The 21,210-nt window shown below is 41.4% G+C and overlaps 1 protein-coding gene across 1 annotated transcript; it reads left to right on the top strand.

Moving 5' to 3' along the window:
• On the top strand, nt 1-21,210 carry TSPAN13 (tetraspanin 13). The gene is made up of 6 exons (XM_005306657.5): nt 1-306; nt 10,736-10,903; nt 15,526-15,606; nt 18,895-19,008; nt 19,399-19,509; nt 20,044-21,210. Exons 1-6 carry the CDS (start codon nt 244-246, stop codon nt 20,116-20,118), a joined length of 612 nt encoding a protein of 203 aa, XP_005306714.1. The 5' UTR covers nt 1-243; the 3' UTR covers nt 20,119-21,210.

Below are 21,210 nucleotides of genomic sequence, written 5' to 3' on the forward strand. Positions count from 1 at the left end.
CGGCGGCGGCGAGCGCAGCTTCCCCCCACGCCCCAAGGAGGTGGCATAGCCGGCGCGACACGCCGGGAGGGCGTGTGAGTTCCCAGCGCACTTCGGGCTCGAGCTGCCACCTGTCCCGCCGCAAGGGAGAGGCGAGCGCTCGGACCGCAGGCACCAGCCCTAGGGCCTTCGCCGCTCCTGCCTCTGCTCGCTGCGTGCCCGCGGCAGCCCCGTTCTCCAGCCGCGGCCAAGGGCGCCGGCGAGATGGTTTGTGGCGGCTTCACCTGCTCCAAGAACTGCCTGTGCGCCCTCAACCTGCTCTACACGGTGAGTAGCTGCCGCCGCTCCCGACCCAGCGCCAGCCTGTGCCCCTGCTGGGGGGCTCCGGGCGCCCCCGAGTGAGTGTAACTCCCTCGCTCGGAGGAAGAGGGAGAGCAGCTCCCTGCTTGTCAGGCTGCCGCCTGCGGCGGCCACAGCCTCGCCGTCTGCAGCGGGAGAAGCTGGGGCGTCGCGCCGGTTCTTCTGCCTCCCCATTAGCCAGGGCACCGCCGGGGCCAGCTTGGATCCACAGCGAAACGGCTCCCCCGAGGAGCCTCCAGGGATCAGCAGCTGCTCCTGGCTGTGCAGCACATGCAGGCAGAGCGGAAAGATCGGCCAGGGAGTTAAAGGACCAGCAGCTGCCGGGGTCTCGGTGTCCGGCTTGCCTCACGGTCTCCCTGAACGGGGAAGTCAGCCTTGAATCTTCTGGGAGACCGCCAGGATTGTTTGACCACGCAGCAGCCTTGTATAGGGATTAGGGTGACCAGACAGCAAGTGTGAAAAATCGGGACAGGGGGTGGGGGATAATAGGAGCCTATATAAGAAAAAGACCCAAAAATCGGGACAGTCCCTATTAAAATCAGGACATCTGGTCACCCTAATAGGGATGGTGCAGAGATCTATTTGTTCCTAGGGTTGGGGGGAGGGGAGGAGCTGGGATTGGCATGGGCATGTGCGTCTATCTTGTTGATCAATAAAGTCTCCAGCGTTCAGTAGAATCAGTCTGGTTGCTAATGCTAACTAACTACAATTGTTTTAAAAACCATCCTGTCATGCTGGTGTCTTGTAAACTGGAGCAACGTGTCTTGTTTCAGATCAAAATCCACCTTCCTCTCCTTGAGACTGGTGCTTATCATGTTTAGTTAGTAACTGCTGACCAGTGCACTATAGGCTCTGGAAGGTTTTTTTTGTTTGTTTCCTCCCCCACCCCCGCACATCCACCTGACTAAATCATCTTGTGTCACCTATTGCATTTAGTTTCTCATTATTCTGTTATAAAACAGGGCAAACCAAGAAAGTGGGAAAAGAGCACTGCAAAGCCTGAATGTTGTTTGGTTAAAGTTGAGAGTAAATGTGCTTACACCTTTTTTACTTAAAAAGATCTCCTTAGCCAGTCAAGGAATGAGGCAGGCTCCTTTTTTACATTTTTGCCATAGTGCTTAGTAAGGTGCTAAAAGAGGTCCCTTTGGCATGATAACATGTAAAATTTCTGTACTTGTATGTTATTTAGGCGCTGTAAAATCTTTATCTAGGCTGCACATATGAGCAAGTTCATTCAATAGACACTTGTACAGGGGGGGGGGGGGGAAGGGGAGGAAAGAATATTGAAGAGCCTCCAGCTACTGTAGCATTAGGGGTTTAGAAATGTGGATAATAATTTCATAAGTCCATTTCCTTTTTAAAAATGAGTAATATTTCAAAGAGTTGTTGCGTAGGGTACTGGCTGTTTGGGGAGGAGGAGGTATACATTAATTTATTTTTTACTGGATTTAAAAGTTGTATGTGCAAATGACTTACTCGCTGCAGTGCTCAAATTAAAAAACAACCCTCTAATTTTACCTCCACCTTCCCCCTAAACAGCTATTTCCAATATATAAAAGAAAACAAAATTTGCAACTATATTTTTATTATAAGGCTTTTTGGTGCAGAAACAGGGAGAAGTGTAGCGAGGTGATATAACTGTTTCCTTCCACAGATCTTCTAAAAATCTAAATGTAATTGTTATAGCGTGCATTTAATATTTTTTGTTACTTTAACAAACATTTGACAATAATATATGCGAATGCCAGGTCAGCCTGGAGATCACTTTTGGAATCAGCTGTGGTTCTGCATACTTGCACCTTTCTGGAGATAGCATCTTGTTCTCTAGAATCTCAGCTTTAATTTAACAAACAAAAGTAAGTTTCTAGCTATTACATATTTGAGGTTTTCTTTGCATCAGTTTACACTCTTACATATTTGAGGTTAAACTGATGCAAAGATATGTTTATCATTCCAACATTGTTAACTGTTTAATTCCTCGTGTAAGGGAGGAAAGAGAATCGCAGGTCTGCACAATGTACCGAGTGACATCTCATTTTGGTGTCATGCCTGCGATGGTGTTTGGAAGATAACTCTACTTTCCTCCTCTTTTCCCTCTTCTCTTCCCCTCCATCCCCCAGTCACATAGTAGCCAAGCCCAAGGAGCCTTGCAGAACCTATGGGCAGATCAGCACCACCAAGGGAGAGCTGAGTTCAGAGAGCTATGTGATAATGTTTTAAACACCGGCACGTGAGAAGGTTTCATTTTGATAACTTGCATTTTATTTTGTGAAGAAGAGCATTGCCACCTCTCCTCCCATCCCCATATCCCATCTGACCCCTGAAATGTAGTTGTAGTTCTCTTTACAGCAGTGGTGGGCAACCTGTGGCCCACGGGCTGCACGCGGCCCATCAGAGTAATCTGCTGGCGAACCACAGCCACTGGGAGCTGCGGGCAGCCCTGCAAATGTAAACACGCAGTCTGGCGGCCCGCTAGCGGATTACCCTGACGGGCTGTGTGTGGCCCATGGGCCGCAGGTTGCCCACCACTGCCTTACAGTAAAGTCGAATAAAACCAAGCCTTAAGACTTGTCTGTAGATTTTGAGTCACAGTAGCATTGGTAATGCTGTATTCTACTCAAAGCTGGCCTTACAGTGCCTGATCCTGCAAGATGCTGAGTCTGTTCAGTTCCTTGGATGTTGACCTGACAGTATTAAAAATCAAAGCACTCCAATCACGGCAGTGCTGCTGACTTAAACTGGTTTAAATTTATAAGTAGGAAGAAATGCAGAAAGCAACCAAAGCATGAATAAAAACAAACTGGATTTTAAAAAAAATGGATTCACTTCAAATAATCCAATGTGTGAGTAACATGAAGAAAAAATTCTTTCTGAGTTAGTTGATGGCATCTCTTGAACAATTTCTGTCTGGAATTGGGAAAATATAGCTTAGTATGTGAGGTATCTTTTTATATTCTATAGAAGTAGGGATTTATCCTGGGAATTGCAGGTTCTTGCTGTAGCCTCTAAAACTTATAATTCATATTCTGTCATTTTAAAATATCCTAATTTTCAAAACAACAAAGCAGGATATTACAAGTCATTATTGGCACTGATTTTACCGGTACTATAGTGAAAAATAACTTCGGTTGACAATGACAAGTCCGTTGCTGTAAATTGTCTGAACAAATCCATGAATGAAAAGGGTTTTTTTTTTTTTTTTTTTTTTTTTTTTTTTTGTCATCTTGCAAAAAGTTTAAAATGTTTCTGCCTTCAGTGGGCTATTTACTTTCTTCTTTTTAGATTACATTTTGCTGATAACTTACTCTTACTTCTACTTAATTGTTAGAGGTCTGCTTCAAGTGTCCTGCTTAAGTCCTGATCCTGCAATTTGTGACTGGTGCCCATGCAGAGCCTCACTGACCACTCTGGGATTCAGTGCAGGAACAGGGAATCTAATCTGTCCACATACAGTCAATTGACTGTGAGTAGTGTCACTGAAGTTCGTGGGATTACTCACATACTTAAGTGCTTTTTCTTGACTGAAGACATGCTGGGAAAAAATTTTTGTATTTAAGAAACATCAATTTGAAATCTAGTCAACTAGGAAAAAAATATTTAATTTCAGGTCCATGCCAATTTTTGAGGTTTTTTGTAGTTACATTTTTAAAAACATGTTTTAAGTGTTGGCAGTTAATATCTTGTTTAATCAGTTTATCGGAAGGGGAATATTTAAGTCCCAGTTAACAATCAGAAAGTAAAAAGGTAGCTCTACTTTGTGGATTAATCGAACCAAAGACCTGATGACAACCATCCAACCAAAAAACACTTGTCTTAATCATCTGAGCAGCAGCCTAAACAGTTAAATTTCTGCTGCTGCAGGAACTGTAGAGACCTAACTTTGACATTTTTAAAAAGTTTCAATATTGCAACTTGGATTTTTTAAATTTATTGAGTGTGTTTTACTTAAATTACATATTTACTGTAGATGTGGCTTCATTTTTTTTCCAGTTAAAGGTATGTAATTTTAGCTAGTACAGAGTTGATTATGTAACTGCACTTTGTTCATTTAATCTAATCAATGGAAAATACCAAATATCTGATTAGAAAATTCTACAGTTCATATAGTGGTTTGCTGGTAATTGAGCTCACGTTTATCTACAGAGGATATGTAAAACTGTCTTATACTTTAGCATTACTTTGAAATTATGTCATGCTTTGCATACAGCTCCATGTTTCTGTAACGCTGCCTGTTGTGCTGATGGAACCACAGCTGTTGTAATTACTGGATTAATACTACCTTCTTTCTCTGTTTTTCAAAAGTGTTCCCTTTTCCCCGTCTCCCAATATAACCTGAAAATAAAATTTGCTCTGGATTTCATAAAAGATTTTGGATGAGGACAGAAATTCTCATATTGAGAAGACCACCCTTTGCCAGCCTGGCTGTTGACAACAAGGAACATGGCTAATAGCAAAGCATTAGCCAAGTGGGAGGTGGACATACATCATGGGAAATATCTTCCAGTGCAAAGCTAGTGAATCTCCCTTTTTCCTTCTTCAAGGATTCCCTCTGTATAGGAGATCCTAGTGTAGCCAAGAAGAGCCACCATATTAGTTTTTTTTTTTTTTTTTTTTTTTTTTTTTTTTTTTTGCCACCCCTTCCTTACCCTTGGCACAGTGAGTTTTCCTAGGGTAAACAGGGGCAGGGCTGGGTGTACCTATTTTCCAGTGATTTCTTGCTGTTTCAATGGCTTCTTGGAGTCATGCGCAATCAGGCATAAGTTAGAGCAACCAGATGACTACTCCAACTTTGTGCCAGGATGGGACAAGTTCTTATGGGGTAATGGGTTAGTGCATAGTCTGTAGGAGAACAGAGCAGCAAATTTCCATTTGAGTTAATATGAGAATGAATTTCTCAACCTGTGATGTAGATAAGCAGCTATTAAGTGACCACACTACTTGTTATGGCATCTCCACTCAAGAGTTTTTAATGGGTTTTTAATAAAAAGTTTGGGAGTGCAGTGCTTGTACTGAGTGGCCCTACCTCATCTTATCTCTTTGATATTTGTAGATACTCTGTTTTCCCATATCTAACACCTTCTCCACCCAAGGTAACTTTATGAGATGGACTCGGTTTTCATGTCTATACAAAATGATTATACAGAAGCTTTTTCTAAATATATAATACATATTTTTGTTAACCTAAACTAAATCATGTTGATCCATTGCATGGCTCTTGTCACCAATTTCTTTGTGCACGTTTGATAGTGCATAACATTGGCTACAGAGGCCCTAGGAATATTTCTAAGATTCATGTGACAAACTTGGAAATGTACTTGGCTTTACCATACATCAATCTATTCCAAGGTTTATGTCAATTCAACTTCTTATTTCATTATTAGATACTGGTATGGAGCCAGGCAACTTCCAGTGTTTATGGTTCCATATTTTTTTTATATATTCCATATTAATAGCTCATGCAGATAGCTTAAGCAGAGCACAGTGTCTGTATTTAGCTATAGAGATGCCAGAACGTGAGATCAGACTTTACTTTGTGGTACAAAGCCTGCTCAAGCAGGTAAAAAGTTAATCTCCATTGGCGTTTTGGTTTTGTTTTTAAGTTGAATCTGTAGTAAATGCTAGTGGTAAACTCACTATGACCTTACTGCTGATGGTATAGGTTCCACTGACTCCACATACAGGTCTGGGGAAGCATGAGGAGCTGTGGCAAGAATTGTGGAGTTACTAGGACTTACCAGAAGCCTGCACTCCCTGTTTTATCTCTTTGGTATGGAAATTATGCAGGATTTCCAATAAATCATGGTTCTGGCTATATAAGCAAACCTGCCAGAATTGTCTTTCTCGAGGAATCTCCAAATACTTGGATGAAACAAGAGGTGGTCAAAACAAGACCTCAGAATTTTGGCTTTGGTTTAGCACAGGGGTCTCAAACTCAAATGACAACGAGGGCCACATGAGGACTAGTGCATTGGCCCGAGGGCCGCATCACTGACACACATCCCCCTCGCTGCCCCTGGCCCTGCCCCCACTCCACCCCTTCCATGAGGTCCCGCCCCTGCCCCATCTCTTCTCCACCTCCTCCCCTGAACGCGCAGCTCCCTGCTCCTCCCCCCTCCCTCCTGCAAAATGCCACCAACAGTAATGCACCTCACTCAAAGGACAAAACATGCACTTAGTTAGATTTACTTCTGTTAAAGCCCCCCACTGCACTAGGTGCACCACCACTCCACCCTTGCTCTGCGTCTTCCAGGGGTGGCAGGTTTGTAGAAATTTTGGTGGTGCCCAGAACCTGCCCCCCCCCCAAACTCCACCCCCACCTGCCTAAGGCTCTGGGAGGGAGTTTGAGTGGGGGAGGGAGTCTGGGGTGCAGGCTCTGGGATGGAGTTTGGGGATAGGAGGGGGTGCAGGTGTGAGGGCTGTGGGGCTGGGGATGAGGGGTTTGGGGCATTGGAGAGGCTCAGGACTAGGGAAGGGCAGCCTGCCCTGGACATAGTGCAGGGGGGGCACTAGGACCCTGCAGCAGCAGGTGATGCCAGAAGCCAGCAGAGCGGAGTGGAGTCAGCATGAGCTGCAGGCTCCAGGACCGTGAAGGGGCAGCAAGTGAGTCCAGGGGACACTCAGGGAGACATGTGGGGGTGGCAGGCAGGGCCGGGGGAGAGACCCAGCCCCAAACAGTGGAGAGCAGGGAGCTTAGCTGCCACATAAAATAACTCGGGGGGGAGGGGGAGTTTGGCGGGCCACAGGGAAGAGCTCCGCGGGTCGCGTGTTTGAGACCCCTGGTTTAGCAGATGGGTGTAGGTTTGTGATAGTTTGCTTGCCTATGGCTGCTATATATTCTTCTACATTTTGTGTGGCACTGTACTTTTGATGAGTTTGAAGAGAAGATTTGATTGAGTCATAAAAGGTGACTTTAGTTGTAACCAAACAGTTGTTTGGTTAATAAACTTAAGGTCAAAATTTCAAAAGGGTTCACTAATTTTGTGCGTCTCAATATTTGGGAGTGGAACATAAGACACACCTGGGCCGGACTTCTGCTGTACTATCCACCTCCTTTATGATGATATAAAGAGGGAGGAAACATGTCTTGGAGAAATATCTTCAGTGTAAGGAAGTGATTGGTGTACAGCCACAGAGGGAAAATCGAGAGGAGGGAGGGACATGGAGTGCACTATAGTCTGGCTCTTCTAAACCAGCATAATTTAGAGCAGCCCTTAGGCTGGCCCCTAGCAAGGTCCAGAATATAGGAGGCACAAAGGTGGCTTAAAGATGCCTTTATGCTACTCCACCCTCCCATTCCTGCTGTGGAAGAAAAAACATGACTGGGTCCTCAGTTCTGAAAATATGGTACCAGGTGTCTCAAGTTGGTCACGGGAAAACCAACAAAAATGAAAATACAGGCACCTAGATTTTCTAACAGTTGCAAAAAATAAATGGTTGTCTAACACATGTATAGAAAACATGGACTAAACATCAGAGACATTTTTGTTACAATTCCTCTGAAAAGGAGATTATTCTTTCAGTTAAAAGCAGCAAACCCATCTTGCTCTGAACTAGCAAATATTGTGCATAGTTAAGCTGGACTGTCATGCCAATGGCAGAACTGGCTCTTCTGACTTGCAGCATTCCTATCTCCTTTCACATATATTGCCTGTGTCACGTCACAAGGTTGTTTAGTAAGTAGGCTTTGATCACTCCTTTAGTTAAACAAGTGACCTACAGGTGAAATTTCCTGTTACCAATCCCTGTGAGTCAACCAGTCCTTTCATTATAGCTGCTTCAGGGCACACACAAACTTTAATGGAAAGAGGTTTGCTCCATTATCATAGCTAAAGTCAGCATTACAGGTGGGCTACTATATAAATGGGATGGGGGGGCTGCTCAATACCCCAAACCCCTACGGTGCCAGTAGTGTGCCAGGTGTGCTGTGACTTGGAGGTACATGCTGTAGATCAGAGAATCCCAAAGTGAGGGATGTGCCCCCCCATGAGGGTATGGTGGGGCCTTTGGTGGGCACAGTGGGATCAGGGCAGTCCCCATGGGGGAAGAGCACCCCTCAGCCCCGCCTCACTCCGAGCTCTGCTTTGGCCCTGCCCCCAGCCACAGCCCTGGCTCAGTGCAGCTCTGCACCCAGCTGGGAGCCTGACAGCGACACCACTTGTTCCGCCCAGGGCTGAGGCTCTGGGCAGGGCTGGTCCAGGAGTGGAGCCACACATGGCCCCGGCTGCCGGCCCTGGCTGCCAGCCCCCACTGGAGCCCAGTTGCGACTCCGATCCTCCCCCTGGCTGCGGCTCGGTCCCTGGCCCCACTCCCAGCCCCCTTACCCAGGCCACATCTCCCCCCGCTCCCAGCTCTGGGGGTGGGGGTTGTGGACAGAGGTAAGGGGGGGGAGCGTGGCCCTCAAAAGTCTGGGGACCGCTGCTGTAGGTACTCCAGCAGGTAGTGCTAGCCCTGGTGGGTCCCAATAACCACTCAGACACATGGCTAAGGGAAAAGGCATTTAGCTAGGACTGGCAGGAAAAAAAGGTAGCAGATATCTTTGGTACAGAGGCTTAAGAAGTTACAGTTCAAAGTGAGCAAAAGTGGTTCTTGTTTGGGTCTTGTTTGATATTTAGAGACTTATGCAAGGTGTATCTTTACCTTTTTGAACTTTTGATTGTCTGTCTGTCTTTATGAAAATCAATACAAAACACATTCCCTACCTCCTCAGAAAAAGGCCTTGAGAGATACTGGGCGGTTTGCCAATGTCATTCAGAGTATTCCTCACCTAGTTTTATTCTAAGACTAGTTCAGTAAAATGAAAAATCCAAGCCACCGGATTAATTAAACAGCATTACGTCCCCATGTCGATGCTGTTGTTCAGAGTTAAAGTAGCTTTAATTTGGCTTCTCTTAATTCACCTTGGAAGTGAATTAAACCAAACTGAATGAAGGCCACTTTAATTCTGAATGAGTGTTCATACAGGAGTTTAATGTAGTTTAACTAATCCATTTCAAATTCACACCTTAATTAGTTTGGATTATTTTTCCTGCATGTCCCCCTGTAGACAAACCCTTAGTGACCTAGTGGATTTTTATATATGTCAAAAATAGTATTTTGGGGCCTGTGTGATTTTGACCTTCCATAGTGGGACTTCTGAAAGTCCCAATAGGTACCTAACTTTAAAAATGGTCCTGGGTAACTACGTTGGAACTGGGTTGGAAATCTTTTGTTTGGGATTGGAGAGGAGGCAGGAAGGTGTCTTCCTGTAAATTTGTTTAACTGGAAATTGAAAGCCACGTGTAGTGCTCAGATTGCATTTGTGATTAGTAAAATCAAATAGTTGTACTAGGCAAAACACTTACAGCTGCACTTAATTACAAAACTCAGTTATTTTTGGCTAGGCCAGAAGTGAGCGCGCCCCCCCCCCCCTTTTTTTTTTCCCCTTAGCTTCTTTCATAGTTTGTTTAGGGCTCTGATTATTCATATCACACCCTCGATCTAACTATCCTGGAGTTTTTCATGGCTCCAACACTTTTTTCTTTGTGTTAGAGTGAAAACAGGAAAGGCTGGACCTTCCTGCTCATAAAACAATATTTCTAATAAACTAGCTGAACCACAATCTGCATTTTCAGAATACCATCCTTTGAAAGGAAGGAAACTGCTTACTGAGAGCATTTTGAATTTGTTCTGATTATTAGAGTAGTCTTTGCTTCATAGTAAAGCTGATTTTCCCAAAGGAACATTCCATGAGGACAAGACTCCTGACTGTTTGTTTTGCTGTCTGCATTATTTGACACGCTACTCTAACAAACAGCATATTTGCATTTGATCTCTGTAAATGTGTATTGTCCCAACATCAACAATTCAGAAAATGTTGAAGATTAACACTGGTGTAGTGCTGGTTGGACTATATATACCTAGAAATATATTTTCCAACCTGTTCACATAGCAACGGAGCCAAGTATATCCTGTTTCTTTAAATAGATCTTGCATTTCTCACAAGGTATTTGGAACTCTAATTTATTTCTCAATCTGTGGTATAAAGCTGTTAATCCTCGTTTCAGATGCATGTTCAACTCTATTATAATCCCTATGGTTATATTAGTGTGTCTGGTATGAGACATTGATCTTAAATTGGGGATGGAATGTGTTGGAACAGACTTCACATTCACAATATTGAAAGGTAAATGTACGCTTTAAGTTATGAACAAGAGAACTCTCTACAGGAGCTCATTTTTTAAATTGTTAACTTCACATTTTGGACTTTTGTTTTTCAGTGATGAGGGGAGAGAGAGATCATCTTTTAATGGCAGGAAACATCAGTGCTAGGAGCACTAGCAATCTAGACTATTTTTCTTTTACATACTAATTGTCTCTCTTTTTTTTTTTTTTTTTTCTCCCCCTTTCCCCCCTCTAGCTGGTCAGCCTGCTGCTGATTGGAATTGCAGCATGGGGTATAGGCTTTGGCCTCATTTCTAGTTTCCGAGTAGTTGGCGTGGCAATTGCAGTGGGGATCTTTCTGTTCCTTATTGCTTTGGTTGGATTGATCGGTGCAGTCAAACACCATCAGGTGTTACTCTTCTTTGTATCCTTTGATTGGAAATTTACAAACACAAGTTGTGGTGGGGGTGGGGGTGTGTGTGTTAGTTTAAACTAATTCCTAGTTGTGGATCAGAACCCCATTGTGCTAGATGCTGTACAAACACAGAACAAAAAGGTGTCCCAACACTCCTTCCCAACTTATGTTCCACAAAATTAGTTCTCCATAATGCTCCCCTTCATCCATTGTCGTGTTTTTGTTTGTTTGTTTGTTTTTTTTTAACCTCTTCCTTTTTATTTGTATGATGAAAATGTTGCTTCTGTCAAGGGCTCATCTACATCACATCTATAACAGTCACAGGAGACTTTTACTGCATGTTTGTCCCCTGACCTAATTACAACACAGTTCTAACTCTAGATTAAAGTAAACTCAACTGTGTTGTAGTGGAGTCAGATGACAGCCCTGGTGTAACAGGTTTCCCTGAATTTTTGTTATAGGGAAATTTAGATATTTCTCAGGAACCAATTGGATTTTTGGATCTCTATGAAGCGGGTGACGCTTATTTAATTCAGCCTCCTTTTGTTTTCATTCACATCTAGTCCTTTGTCAGCCTGAATTAGAATTGAGCATGTGAGACACTTTCTCGGGGTGTCCAGGACTGAGAGTCTCCTTGTTACCCTCCTGCCTCAGCAAGAGGAAGACTTGCCGGTGCTTAACTGGGTGTCAGCTCCCTAACACCACTAACCACAATCTCCGCACAGCTCTGTTTTGCAGGTTAACAATAGGTGTATCCAAGCCCCCTGGAAACATCCTCCGGCAGCATCCAGCCAACTGGACACCTACAGAAATTACCAGATTTGCTGCCCCCAAAGGAACAGTATACACACAGTTCAGTTCAGGAGCAGGTCCTTGATAACATCACATCACTGAGATATAGATATAGATATCTATATGTTTTTACTATAAATAATCTTAAGTTTATTATCAAAAGCCACAACCCAAGACAGTGATTAAGGCTGACAGGTGGAAACGGAAATGGTTACATATAAAACAAAGTATAACATGATCCTTAGAGTCAAACCTTAACTTAAAAAGCTAAAATCCTTGTCTAAAGCAGTTACTCACCTAAAGCAATCTCCCAGCATCACAAATAACATGACTATGATCCCACAGTTCTTCTTTTTGGCACTTCAGTGAAGGATAAAAAACGTGTCCTCTTGCTGCTTTGTTACACCCCCAAATCTACTGTTTTTGTCCCTAGAGTCAGGATGACCCCTGTGGTTTATTCCCTAGTGTGCTGGTTCCATGGTGCTTTCACATCTTTGTGTTGATGTTGTGTGACAACCAACTTCCATTGTGTTGGCTTACAATGCTTACTTTATATGTGAACCAAGGCAGACAGGTGAAGCTACATCTTTGTCTGACAAAAACCTGTTTGTCAGACCTGCATGGGTCACAAAGTCTAAAATATAATTTCAGTACATACATGCATCCTAAATATCACCCACCCATACATCTCATAATGATTAAGATGATCAGTGGGACATACGCTTTTATTAGATACTTCACTTGTTCCTCTTTGGATATATAGTATTAAAGCAGTGTGTTGGGTGTAGTGAGTTTGTCAGGCCTGATAGCAGTTGCTGTTACAGATCAGTGAACCCTTTGCCAGATGGCACCAAGAGGTTGTTGGGGTCACAACATGGACTTTGTCTAATGCTATTGACAACGTGCCGTGTTGACACTATATAAGTAGTTTATGGGATTCCCTCCATGGTTAAATCATGATAATTGTATTTAGCTTTCGTTTTGGGTCGTGGGGGGTAAAGATTCATCAATTCCAACTTTATTTTTCATTAGTGGACTGCACCCAAAAATCAAAGAGTGACTTTTAATTTTGCTAATACAATAGTTCAGTTTCCAGAAGTATACAAATCTGTCAATGAACGACAGAAAACTAATTACAAATTTTCAAAACTTGCCTCTTCAATATTTAAAAATAAGGGTTTTTCCTTTCAGAATGATGCATTTTAAAAAACTGATTTAAGAAAATGTAAGACCCTGTATTGTAAAGTATCTCTCCTGTGTACGTTTTATGCAGGTTCAGGTTACTTTCTGTAATAAGGTGAGACTCTGAGTCATTGAAGGAAAAAGAATGTTTGAACAAAGGGTGCTGCCTACCCACTAAGACTGCCTGGAAAATTAACTGCTTTGTGCACAGGAAATCTGTCATTTAAACCCTTGCTAACTTTGCGTCTGGGATTAGCAATGGGAGTATGGAACTTCCCACTTCGAGGTCAGCTGTCCGATGAAAATTATTGCAAACAGGCCTCTGCATCACAAAAAATATTGCTGATCTAAATTTGCAGCCTTGTTAACAAGGTCAGCAGATAAATGTTCTCTGGGGCAGGGACTTTTTTCTTTGTTTTGTCTGTACAACACCTAGCATGACCGGGTCCTGATCCATTAGTCCGGTTCCTGGGTGTTGCTATAATACAAATAAATAGATTAAATAGGTATTAAAAGGCAATTAGACATTCCCTGTTTTGGCTAAATATTTTTCCATTCTGTCCAATGTATTGCAGCAGAGTTAGGGCTCACTATTTTTCTCTCCAAACATACCTTTTTTATCAATTTTGAATATTTTTCTTTAGACAACCTCTAGGATCCACTCCTGTAGTACATAGAAGGCCATAGATTAGGGTTACCATATGTCTGGTTTTTCCCGGACATGTCCGGCTTTTTGGTAATCAACCCCCCCATCTGGGGAGAATTGCCAAAAAGCTGAACTTGTCCGGGAAAAATACCGGCCGGGCACTTCCCCGCCCAGGCTCCAGCTGCTGTGCCCCTCACCTGACTCTTCGGCTCTGTTTAAGAGCCGAGCGCTCTGGCTTCGGGCAGCCCCCTTGCCTCCGGACCCCGAGCCGCCAGCCGGGCACTTCCCCTCCCGGGCTCCAGCTGCTCTGCTCCGGCGGGGCAGGGTCCGGAGGCCAGGGGGCTGCCTGAAGCCAGAGCGCTCAGGCAGCTTGGCTCTTAAGCTGGAGAGTCAGGGGAGGAGCAGAGCAGCTGGAGCCCGGGAGGGGAAGTGCCTGGCCAGCGGCTCGGGATCCGGAGGCATGGGGGCTGCCCGAAGCCCAAGCGCTACCGGCTTCACGGTTTGCCGGGCAGCCTCCAGACGCTGTGCCCCCGGCTGGGCGCTTCCCCTCCCGGGCTCCAGCTGCGCGTGAAGCCGGTAGCGCTCAGACAGCCCTTTTCACGTGGCTGGGAGGGAGGAGGGGGAGAAGGGGCGGAGTTGGGGCCGGGCTGGGGTGAGAAAGGGGCGGGGCCAGGGGCCAGGCCCGTGGAGTGTCCTCTTTTTATTTTTTAAATATGGTAACCCTACCATAGATTATACCAGGGTGGATTTGATTTAAATCAATTTAATTTAAATCACTAGTCAGGAAGACTGATTTAATCATGGTTTTCTACATAAAAGTGCATTCTTGTTGGTTGTTATAACCTTAATACATATTCTTCACAACTCAGAGATAGATGTAGTTTTCATTTTTAGAAGGTACACACTATACATTTTCAAACAGTGATTTATTTTGAAAACTTTTCAGACTAGTTTTACAGCTATATCAGAAAATGAATGATAACCAATTGTTTGGTTAGTTGATTTACCAAAGGTAATTGAAGCAGATATTTATGAAGTCACTGGGAGGTGAACTATCTCCAATTCAACAGGTTAATCATTAATATTTGGAAGATTTTCTTGCCATGCTGTATTAGGAGGAGAACATCACCAGACAGATATTTAAATTGTTTTGTTTTAACTAAAACAACAATGTTAAGTATTCTGGATTTTTTTCTTCAACAGCAAACATAATATTTTAACAAAGTAAGCATATTTCCCTCGCTTCTCACATTTATCTCCAGACTTCTTCTCCAGATCTATTCCGCCCCCAACAATCTTCTATTCATTTAACTTTTTGAAACTTTGCACTTTTAGAGAGAGAGATAAGGGATTGACTCTGTGTACACAAATTTGCAGAGGGACAATAGAGTTGAGGTCTGTTATTTCTCACCTCTATTTATTTATTTTTATTTTATTTTATTTTTATTTGAAAACATTTTTACTGTTAACAAGCATGTTACCTTAGGAGACCCTCATCTACAGTTTGAGAACTGCAAAACTAAGCATCTCTGATAGTATCTTCTAGACTAAGCACTGAGTCCCATTGGTAGATAGAAAGATTAACCTAAATAGTCTATACAGAAGCCTGTGGAACCCCATAAGATTGGGTCCCTAATCCATGATCTATTGGAATTCATTTACAAGACTTTTCTTAAACATTACATGAATATATTGTCTCATACTATAGAATTAGAATTTATAATCCCTATTCCATGGGATCTTTAAAATCATGTGACTTGTAGAAAACAAATACAAAGCATTGCAAATATATATAAAACTTGTATCATAAAGCATTGTCTGGTTGAGCTCTTACTTATTAATTACTTATACATTCCAAAAGATGACCAAGCCCTCCCATTTAGATGCTCAATAGTTTTTATATTCCTAAGCACCATTTATGTACATACTTGACTCTGCATGTAACTGTTAAGCACATGCTTTGCTTACCTAATTTTCCTTTGAAAATGTAACCTTAACTGTCTTTCTTCAGTACATGATTATTCTCTTGCTAGTGTTCATTGTCCAGTTTTCAGTCTCCTGTGCTTGTCTGGCATTGAACAAAGATCAGCAGGTAAGAAATTTCTTCTGAATTTTCAGTTGAACAAAAATGTTGTGTTGTAGATAGTTTTGAGCTATGTACTGCTGCCTAGACAACTTGATCAAACTGTAGTATGCATAGTATATTGATTGTATATATCTATAAAGGATGATGGGGACCACCTTCACATGCTAAGGACTGCTGCAAAATCAATGCTCGGTGTCAGGTTCCTAGGAGGAAATTTATGCAGTTTATATTATGACTCTACTACTTTTAGACTTCCTGGTTACATTTCTGTTCTCAGTTATGTGATATGAAGTTCAGCAACTTGAAGTAAGCTGAACTAATACACACTAATCTAAATTTAAGGTAACAGCAAAGGAGACTAACACTGAATTACTTGGTTTTTTTTTTTTTACACACATTTCCATATAATATGAATAATCCAAAAACGATGGCTATTATAGGCATATTCAGTCCAATCTATTAAGCATGCAAACCCTATTTGATTTAAGGTGCATCTCCTTTCCCTATCCACAAAAGTCAGATAATTGACCCCCTGCTTAGTGACTTTCTAGTAGTACACTGGCATATGGAACCAGCCCCATCCCCTGGGCACGCAGTCTGCCTCTAAGAGCCAGTCTCTTTTTTTTGTTTGTTTTTTTGGTTTTTTGTTTTGTTTTGTTTAAGTTTATACCCTGCTTAAACTGTTAAACTTCACAAATCTGTGCCATTTATTAAAGGTTACCTCCTTTATTCAACTTCATTTCTATAGCCCAGCTTCGTAACCTAGTGAGGCTTACAGAGTGGATAAGATGTTATCAAGCATAGTTAGTGCAGGAGCTACTGATGACAGTGATCACACCTCTCAAAGTGGGCGGAAAAAAACTGGGACAGCTGTCATGGGATAAAGGAGGGTATGTGGCAGGGCTTTGATTGATGGCTGTGTGTGAGGTGAAAGTAGGAAAGGTGCTCCCTTTGTTCTCTTCCTCACCTTTGTGCCCACCCTTTCTGAAATCTTTTCATCTTTAATTCATAGATTCGAAGGCGAGAAGGGACCATTGTGATCCTCTAGTTTGACCTCCTGTATAGCGCAGGCCATAAACTTCCCCAAAACGATTCCTAGAGCATCTCTTTTTTTAGAAAAACATCCAATCATGATTTTAAAATTCAGTGATGGAGAATCCACCACAACCCTTGGTAAATTGTTCCAAGGATTAATTACTCGCACTGTTAAAAATGTACCTTATTTCTAGTCTGAATTTGTGTAGCTTCGACTTCTAGCTGTTGGATTGTGCTATACCTTTGTCTGCTAGATTGAAGAGCCCTTTATTAAATATTTGTTCTCAGTGTAGGTACTTATAGACTGAATTGACACCCCTTAGCCTTCTCTTTGTTAAACTAAATAGATTGAGCTTCTTGAGTCTATCACTATAAGGCATGTTTTCTAATCCTTTAATCATTCTCGTGGCTTTTCTCTGAACTCTGTCTAATTTATCAACATCCTTCTTGAATTGTGGGCACCAGAACTGGACACAATATTCCAGCAGCAGTCACACCAGTGCCAAATATAGAGGTAAAATAACCTATTTGATGCTTTCCCCCATTTATGCATCACAAGATCATATTAGCACTTTTTGCCACAGCATACTCGGAGCTCATGTTCAGCTTCTCTACCACAACCCCCAAATCTCTTTCTATCCTGGGAAACAGTGACTCTGAGTCCCCCATCCTGTAAGTATGGCCTATGTTGTTTGTTCCCAGATATATACATTTAGCCATATTAAAATTGATATTTTTTGCTTGTGCCCAGTTTGCCAAGAGATCTAGATTACTGATTCAGAGTGATCTATCCTTGTCCTTATTTACCACTGCCCCAATTTTAGTGTCATCAGAAAACTTTATCAGTGATGATTTTTGTGTTTCTTCCAGGTCATTGATAAAACTGTTAAATAGTGTAGGGTCGAGAACGGATCCATGCAGGACTCCACTGGAAACAAACCCACTTGACAATTCCCTTTTCATAGTTATATTTTGAGACCTCTGTTAGCACCTATGAAATGGATTAAAAACAGGCTGTTAATCAAAATGTCAAGTCTAAGTATATTACGTCAACACTATAACCTTTATCCAAATTTGTAATATCAAAAACAGATATCGGGTTAGTTTGACAGGATCTAGTTGCCAGAAACCCATGTTGATTAGCATTAATTTTATTACTTTCCTTTAGTTCTTTATTAAGAGTCCTGTATCAGCCACTCCATTATCTTGCCTGGGATTGATGTAAGGCTGACATACCTTTTAATTACCTTGGTCATACTGTTTAGCCTCCTTAAAAATTGGCAAAACATTTCCAGAAGACTGGAAGAACTTTCCTGGGGCCACCAGCCAACTCCATGCTACTGAGCAACTTGCTGCTGCAGTTATTACAGCTTCTGGCTAACTTACTCTTGTTCCTCCACAGCAGGGTCTGTGCTAGGTCCCAGTTCCAGCAAACTTGCCCATTAAATTTACTGTATTTTACTCTATGTTGGATTTTATGGAGCATCTTCAGTTAGTGCCTCTTAACCTTTAGCATTAGTATCTGCCACAATTCAATCAACCAGCAGCAGCAGGAAGTGAATAAGGGCATAGCAACTAGATTATCAGCCACGCACAGCGTTGGTCACAGTAAAACCAGTGTTTCACTAAAATCTCGTTAATGAGAGATCTGAACGTAAGAACGGCCACATTGGGTCAGACCAACCAGATCTAGCCCAGTATCCTGTCTTCTCACAGTGGCCAATGCCACGTGACCCAGAGGGAATGAACAGAACAGGTAATCATCGAGTGATCCATCCTGTCTCCCATTCCCAGCTAGGGACACCATCCTGGCTAATAGCCAATGATGGACCTATCCTCCACAAACTTATCTAGTTCTTTTTTGAACCCTGTTATAATCTTGGCCTTCACAACATCCTCTGGCAAGACATTCCACAGGTTGACTGTGTTGGGTGAAAAAATACTTCCTTTTGTTTGTTTTAAACCTGCTGCCTATTAAAATTCACCTTGCCACTTAGCTAGTGATACAACTGCAGATCTCAAAAAGAGTGGCGATAATCCATTAGGACTGTGAACCTTATATACTGGATATTTTTCTTGCTTTATTTATTTGGGCTATTTGTACATTATATTAATGACATTTGTATATTGCTTGTTTTAGACTGTAAATATATCAGAGTGGGGGCTGTGTCTGTGGGTATCATGTGTACTATGTGGACACCAATGAAATACAAAAAACAAGGGTACCATTTATTAAATAATGCATGTGTTAACTTGTAGCGCCAACTTCTAGAGGTTGGATGGAACAACACAAAGAGTGCTAGAGAAGATATTGAGAGGAATCTAAACTGTTGTGGTTTCAGAAACTTCAATTCAAGTGAAACCTGCTCTGCTGTAAGTAGATTACTGAGTTATAATTTTCATTACTTTCACTCATTCTTTTCTAGAGAAGTGTGCAATCATATTGCCATTGCTTAGCAGCTTAAGTACATCATCACATTTACAGGAATACTGTATAGTTTGAAAAATCATTATCAAAAACACAAGACAGAAATTGTATCAGTTCATTTTATGGTATTTACCTCTTTGGTACTCAAGCACTTTGAGATCTTCTGATTAAAAAGCAGGACATAGGAGTCAAGTATTTATTTACAGTCCAATTTATTAAAAATGCCAATCTTGGGCAAAACTAAGCCATCTAAAGACTAAGTGCCTCTGGCTAGCTTCACATGTTTGTGCTACATTTTTTTAATAATGTAAAAGCTGTAATTTCTTCTGTTACAGGCTTGCGTTAAAACTAACGAGTGTTCAACATGTGCATCTATAATAGAAGAATATTCAGGAATGGTACTGAGATTTGTAGGTGGCATAGGACTCTTCTTCAGTTTCACTGAGGTGAGTGCACTTGAGCATAATTGTTTCCAAAAAAAGTCCGTTGTATTAGGAGTTTACTACATAAATCTCTAACACTATTATTGAACATCGTTTGACTTTTCTGACTAGCAACTCAAGCAGAGTGGATAGCAAACAGAAACTGCCAAGAGGCAGGTTTGTAGATATTCAGCACTGGTCTCTAATCTCTAGTGCATGTGGTAGCCATACCTTTCAGGTTACATTGTTAATACTGTAGGTAAATGGATAAGCAATAATTGTAGATATTGGTGTGGTCAGAGGGAAGTATGTGCCAACACCACACACATTGTATATGCAGGTTTTTCTCCTTGTTGCTAGAAAGAATTCTCTCACTGGATACATCCTCCCACTAGTAACAAAGGGACTTGTGGGGTTTTCTTGTGATTTAAGTGCCAGTGCAAGCATGTCCTGAACTTGCATTTGGAAATTTTATGCATCACGACACTACGGAAAATATTCTGTTCTTTTAAACCAGAGATAAAAGCACTGCTAAGTGTCTGTCTTCTTCTTTTGCAGATTTTGGGAGTTTGGCTGACTTATAGATACAGGAACCAAAAAGATTCTCGTGCAAACCCTAGTGCATTTCTTTGATTGGAAAATTTCTCAAGGACTGAATCTTTTTCCAGCTAAAATATGAATTCTCTAGCAATTGGCACTTCTGCACGCTAAGGATCTGAAAGAAAATGATTTTCCTACATGGAGATGTTTGTGCTTGTCATCTTTGGTTTCCCAATCTTCACCTCTGCGTTCTCTGTCTGGAAATAGATATATCTATTCTGTAGCTGAACAGAATCTGAACAGTTCGGAGATGGTTAAATAAGTGTTAGATCACAACAATTGCTGAAGTCTACTGTTGCAAGTTAATTTTATTGCCTTTCTTAGTGTCTTTTTTTTTTTTTAAACCCCAACCAAACAACAACAAAAAATACAACCAACATATATTCTGACATTACCACTTTCTTGTGTGGCTTTTGTTGTTGTTTTACAAAAAAAACACATACTTTTTCATTAAAATGATGCAACTGTATGTTAAATGCCGGTAGGGTGAAATACAGTAAATTTGTTTTTCTGTTGAATCAATTCCCATTCTGCTGTTTGGGTTAAAAAATAATATAGAGAACATTTGAAATATTAAAACTTATCAACCCTTTATTTCTTTTCTTTAGATAAATTCAAGATACCATTTTAGATCATGGATATAAACATATGTTAACTGACTTCTGTAGGGTTTAGTTTTGACATCTTTAGAATTGCATATAAAGAGAATAAAAACTTTTTTTCATTTTTGTATCGAAGCAATTGAGAATAATAATGAATGAAGAAAACTATGAAAATTAACCTATTGATACTAATTTTAAAAGTACTTTTAAAAAAGGAAAAACTTTCTTGATAGGTGAATGAACCTGGAACTAACACTATCAGAATTGGTATTGATCCATTTTGTTAGTGTAACATTTTGATTTGATGTCCAAAGATTTCTTATAAAACTAGTTTTACAGGTAGTTTAAATTCATTGTTGTAATAACTTGTAAAAGTGTGATACTGACATTCATTGTCAAACCTGACCCACCTTCATCCTTCAGTATCTATTTAAAATACTTGATTTGAAATGTAATTGTAAAAATATCATTGTGGCATTTTTGGTAGTTTAATAATAATAATAAAATAGTGCTTGTACATGAA

Source organism: Chrysemys picta, chromosome 2, assembly GCF_011386835.1.
Source record: "Chrysemys picta bellii isolate R12L10 chromosome 2, ASM1138683v2, whole genome shotgun sequence".
NCBI classification, from domain to species: Eukaryota; Metazoa; Chordata; order Testudines; family Emydidae; genus Chrysemys; species Chrysemys picta.

Bases quoted from the DNA above. Each gene is read 5' to 3' on its own strand.
- TSPAN13 (XM_005306657.5), top strand. From the start codon at position 244: ATGGTTTGTGGCGGCTTCACCTGCTCCAAGAACTGCCTGTGCGCCCTC. The intron at 19,009-19,398 runs GTAAGTAGATTA...CTTCTGTTACAG, and splicing joins CAAGTGAAACCTGCTCTGCT to GCTTGCGTTAAAACTAACGA. The intron at 19,510-20,043 runs GTGAGTGCACTT...CTTCTTTTGCAG, and splicing joins TCTTCTTCAGTTTCACTGAG to ATTTTGGGAGTTTGGCTGAC.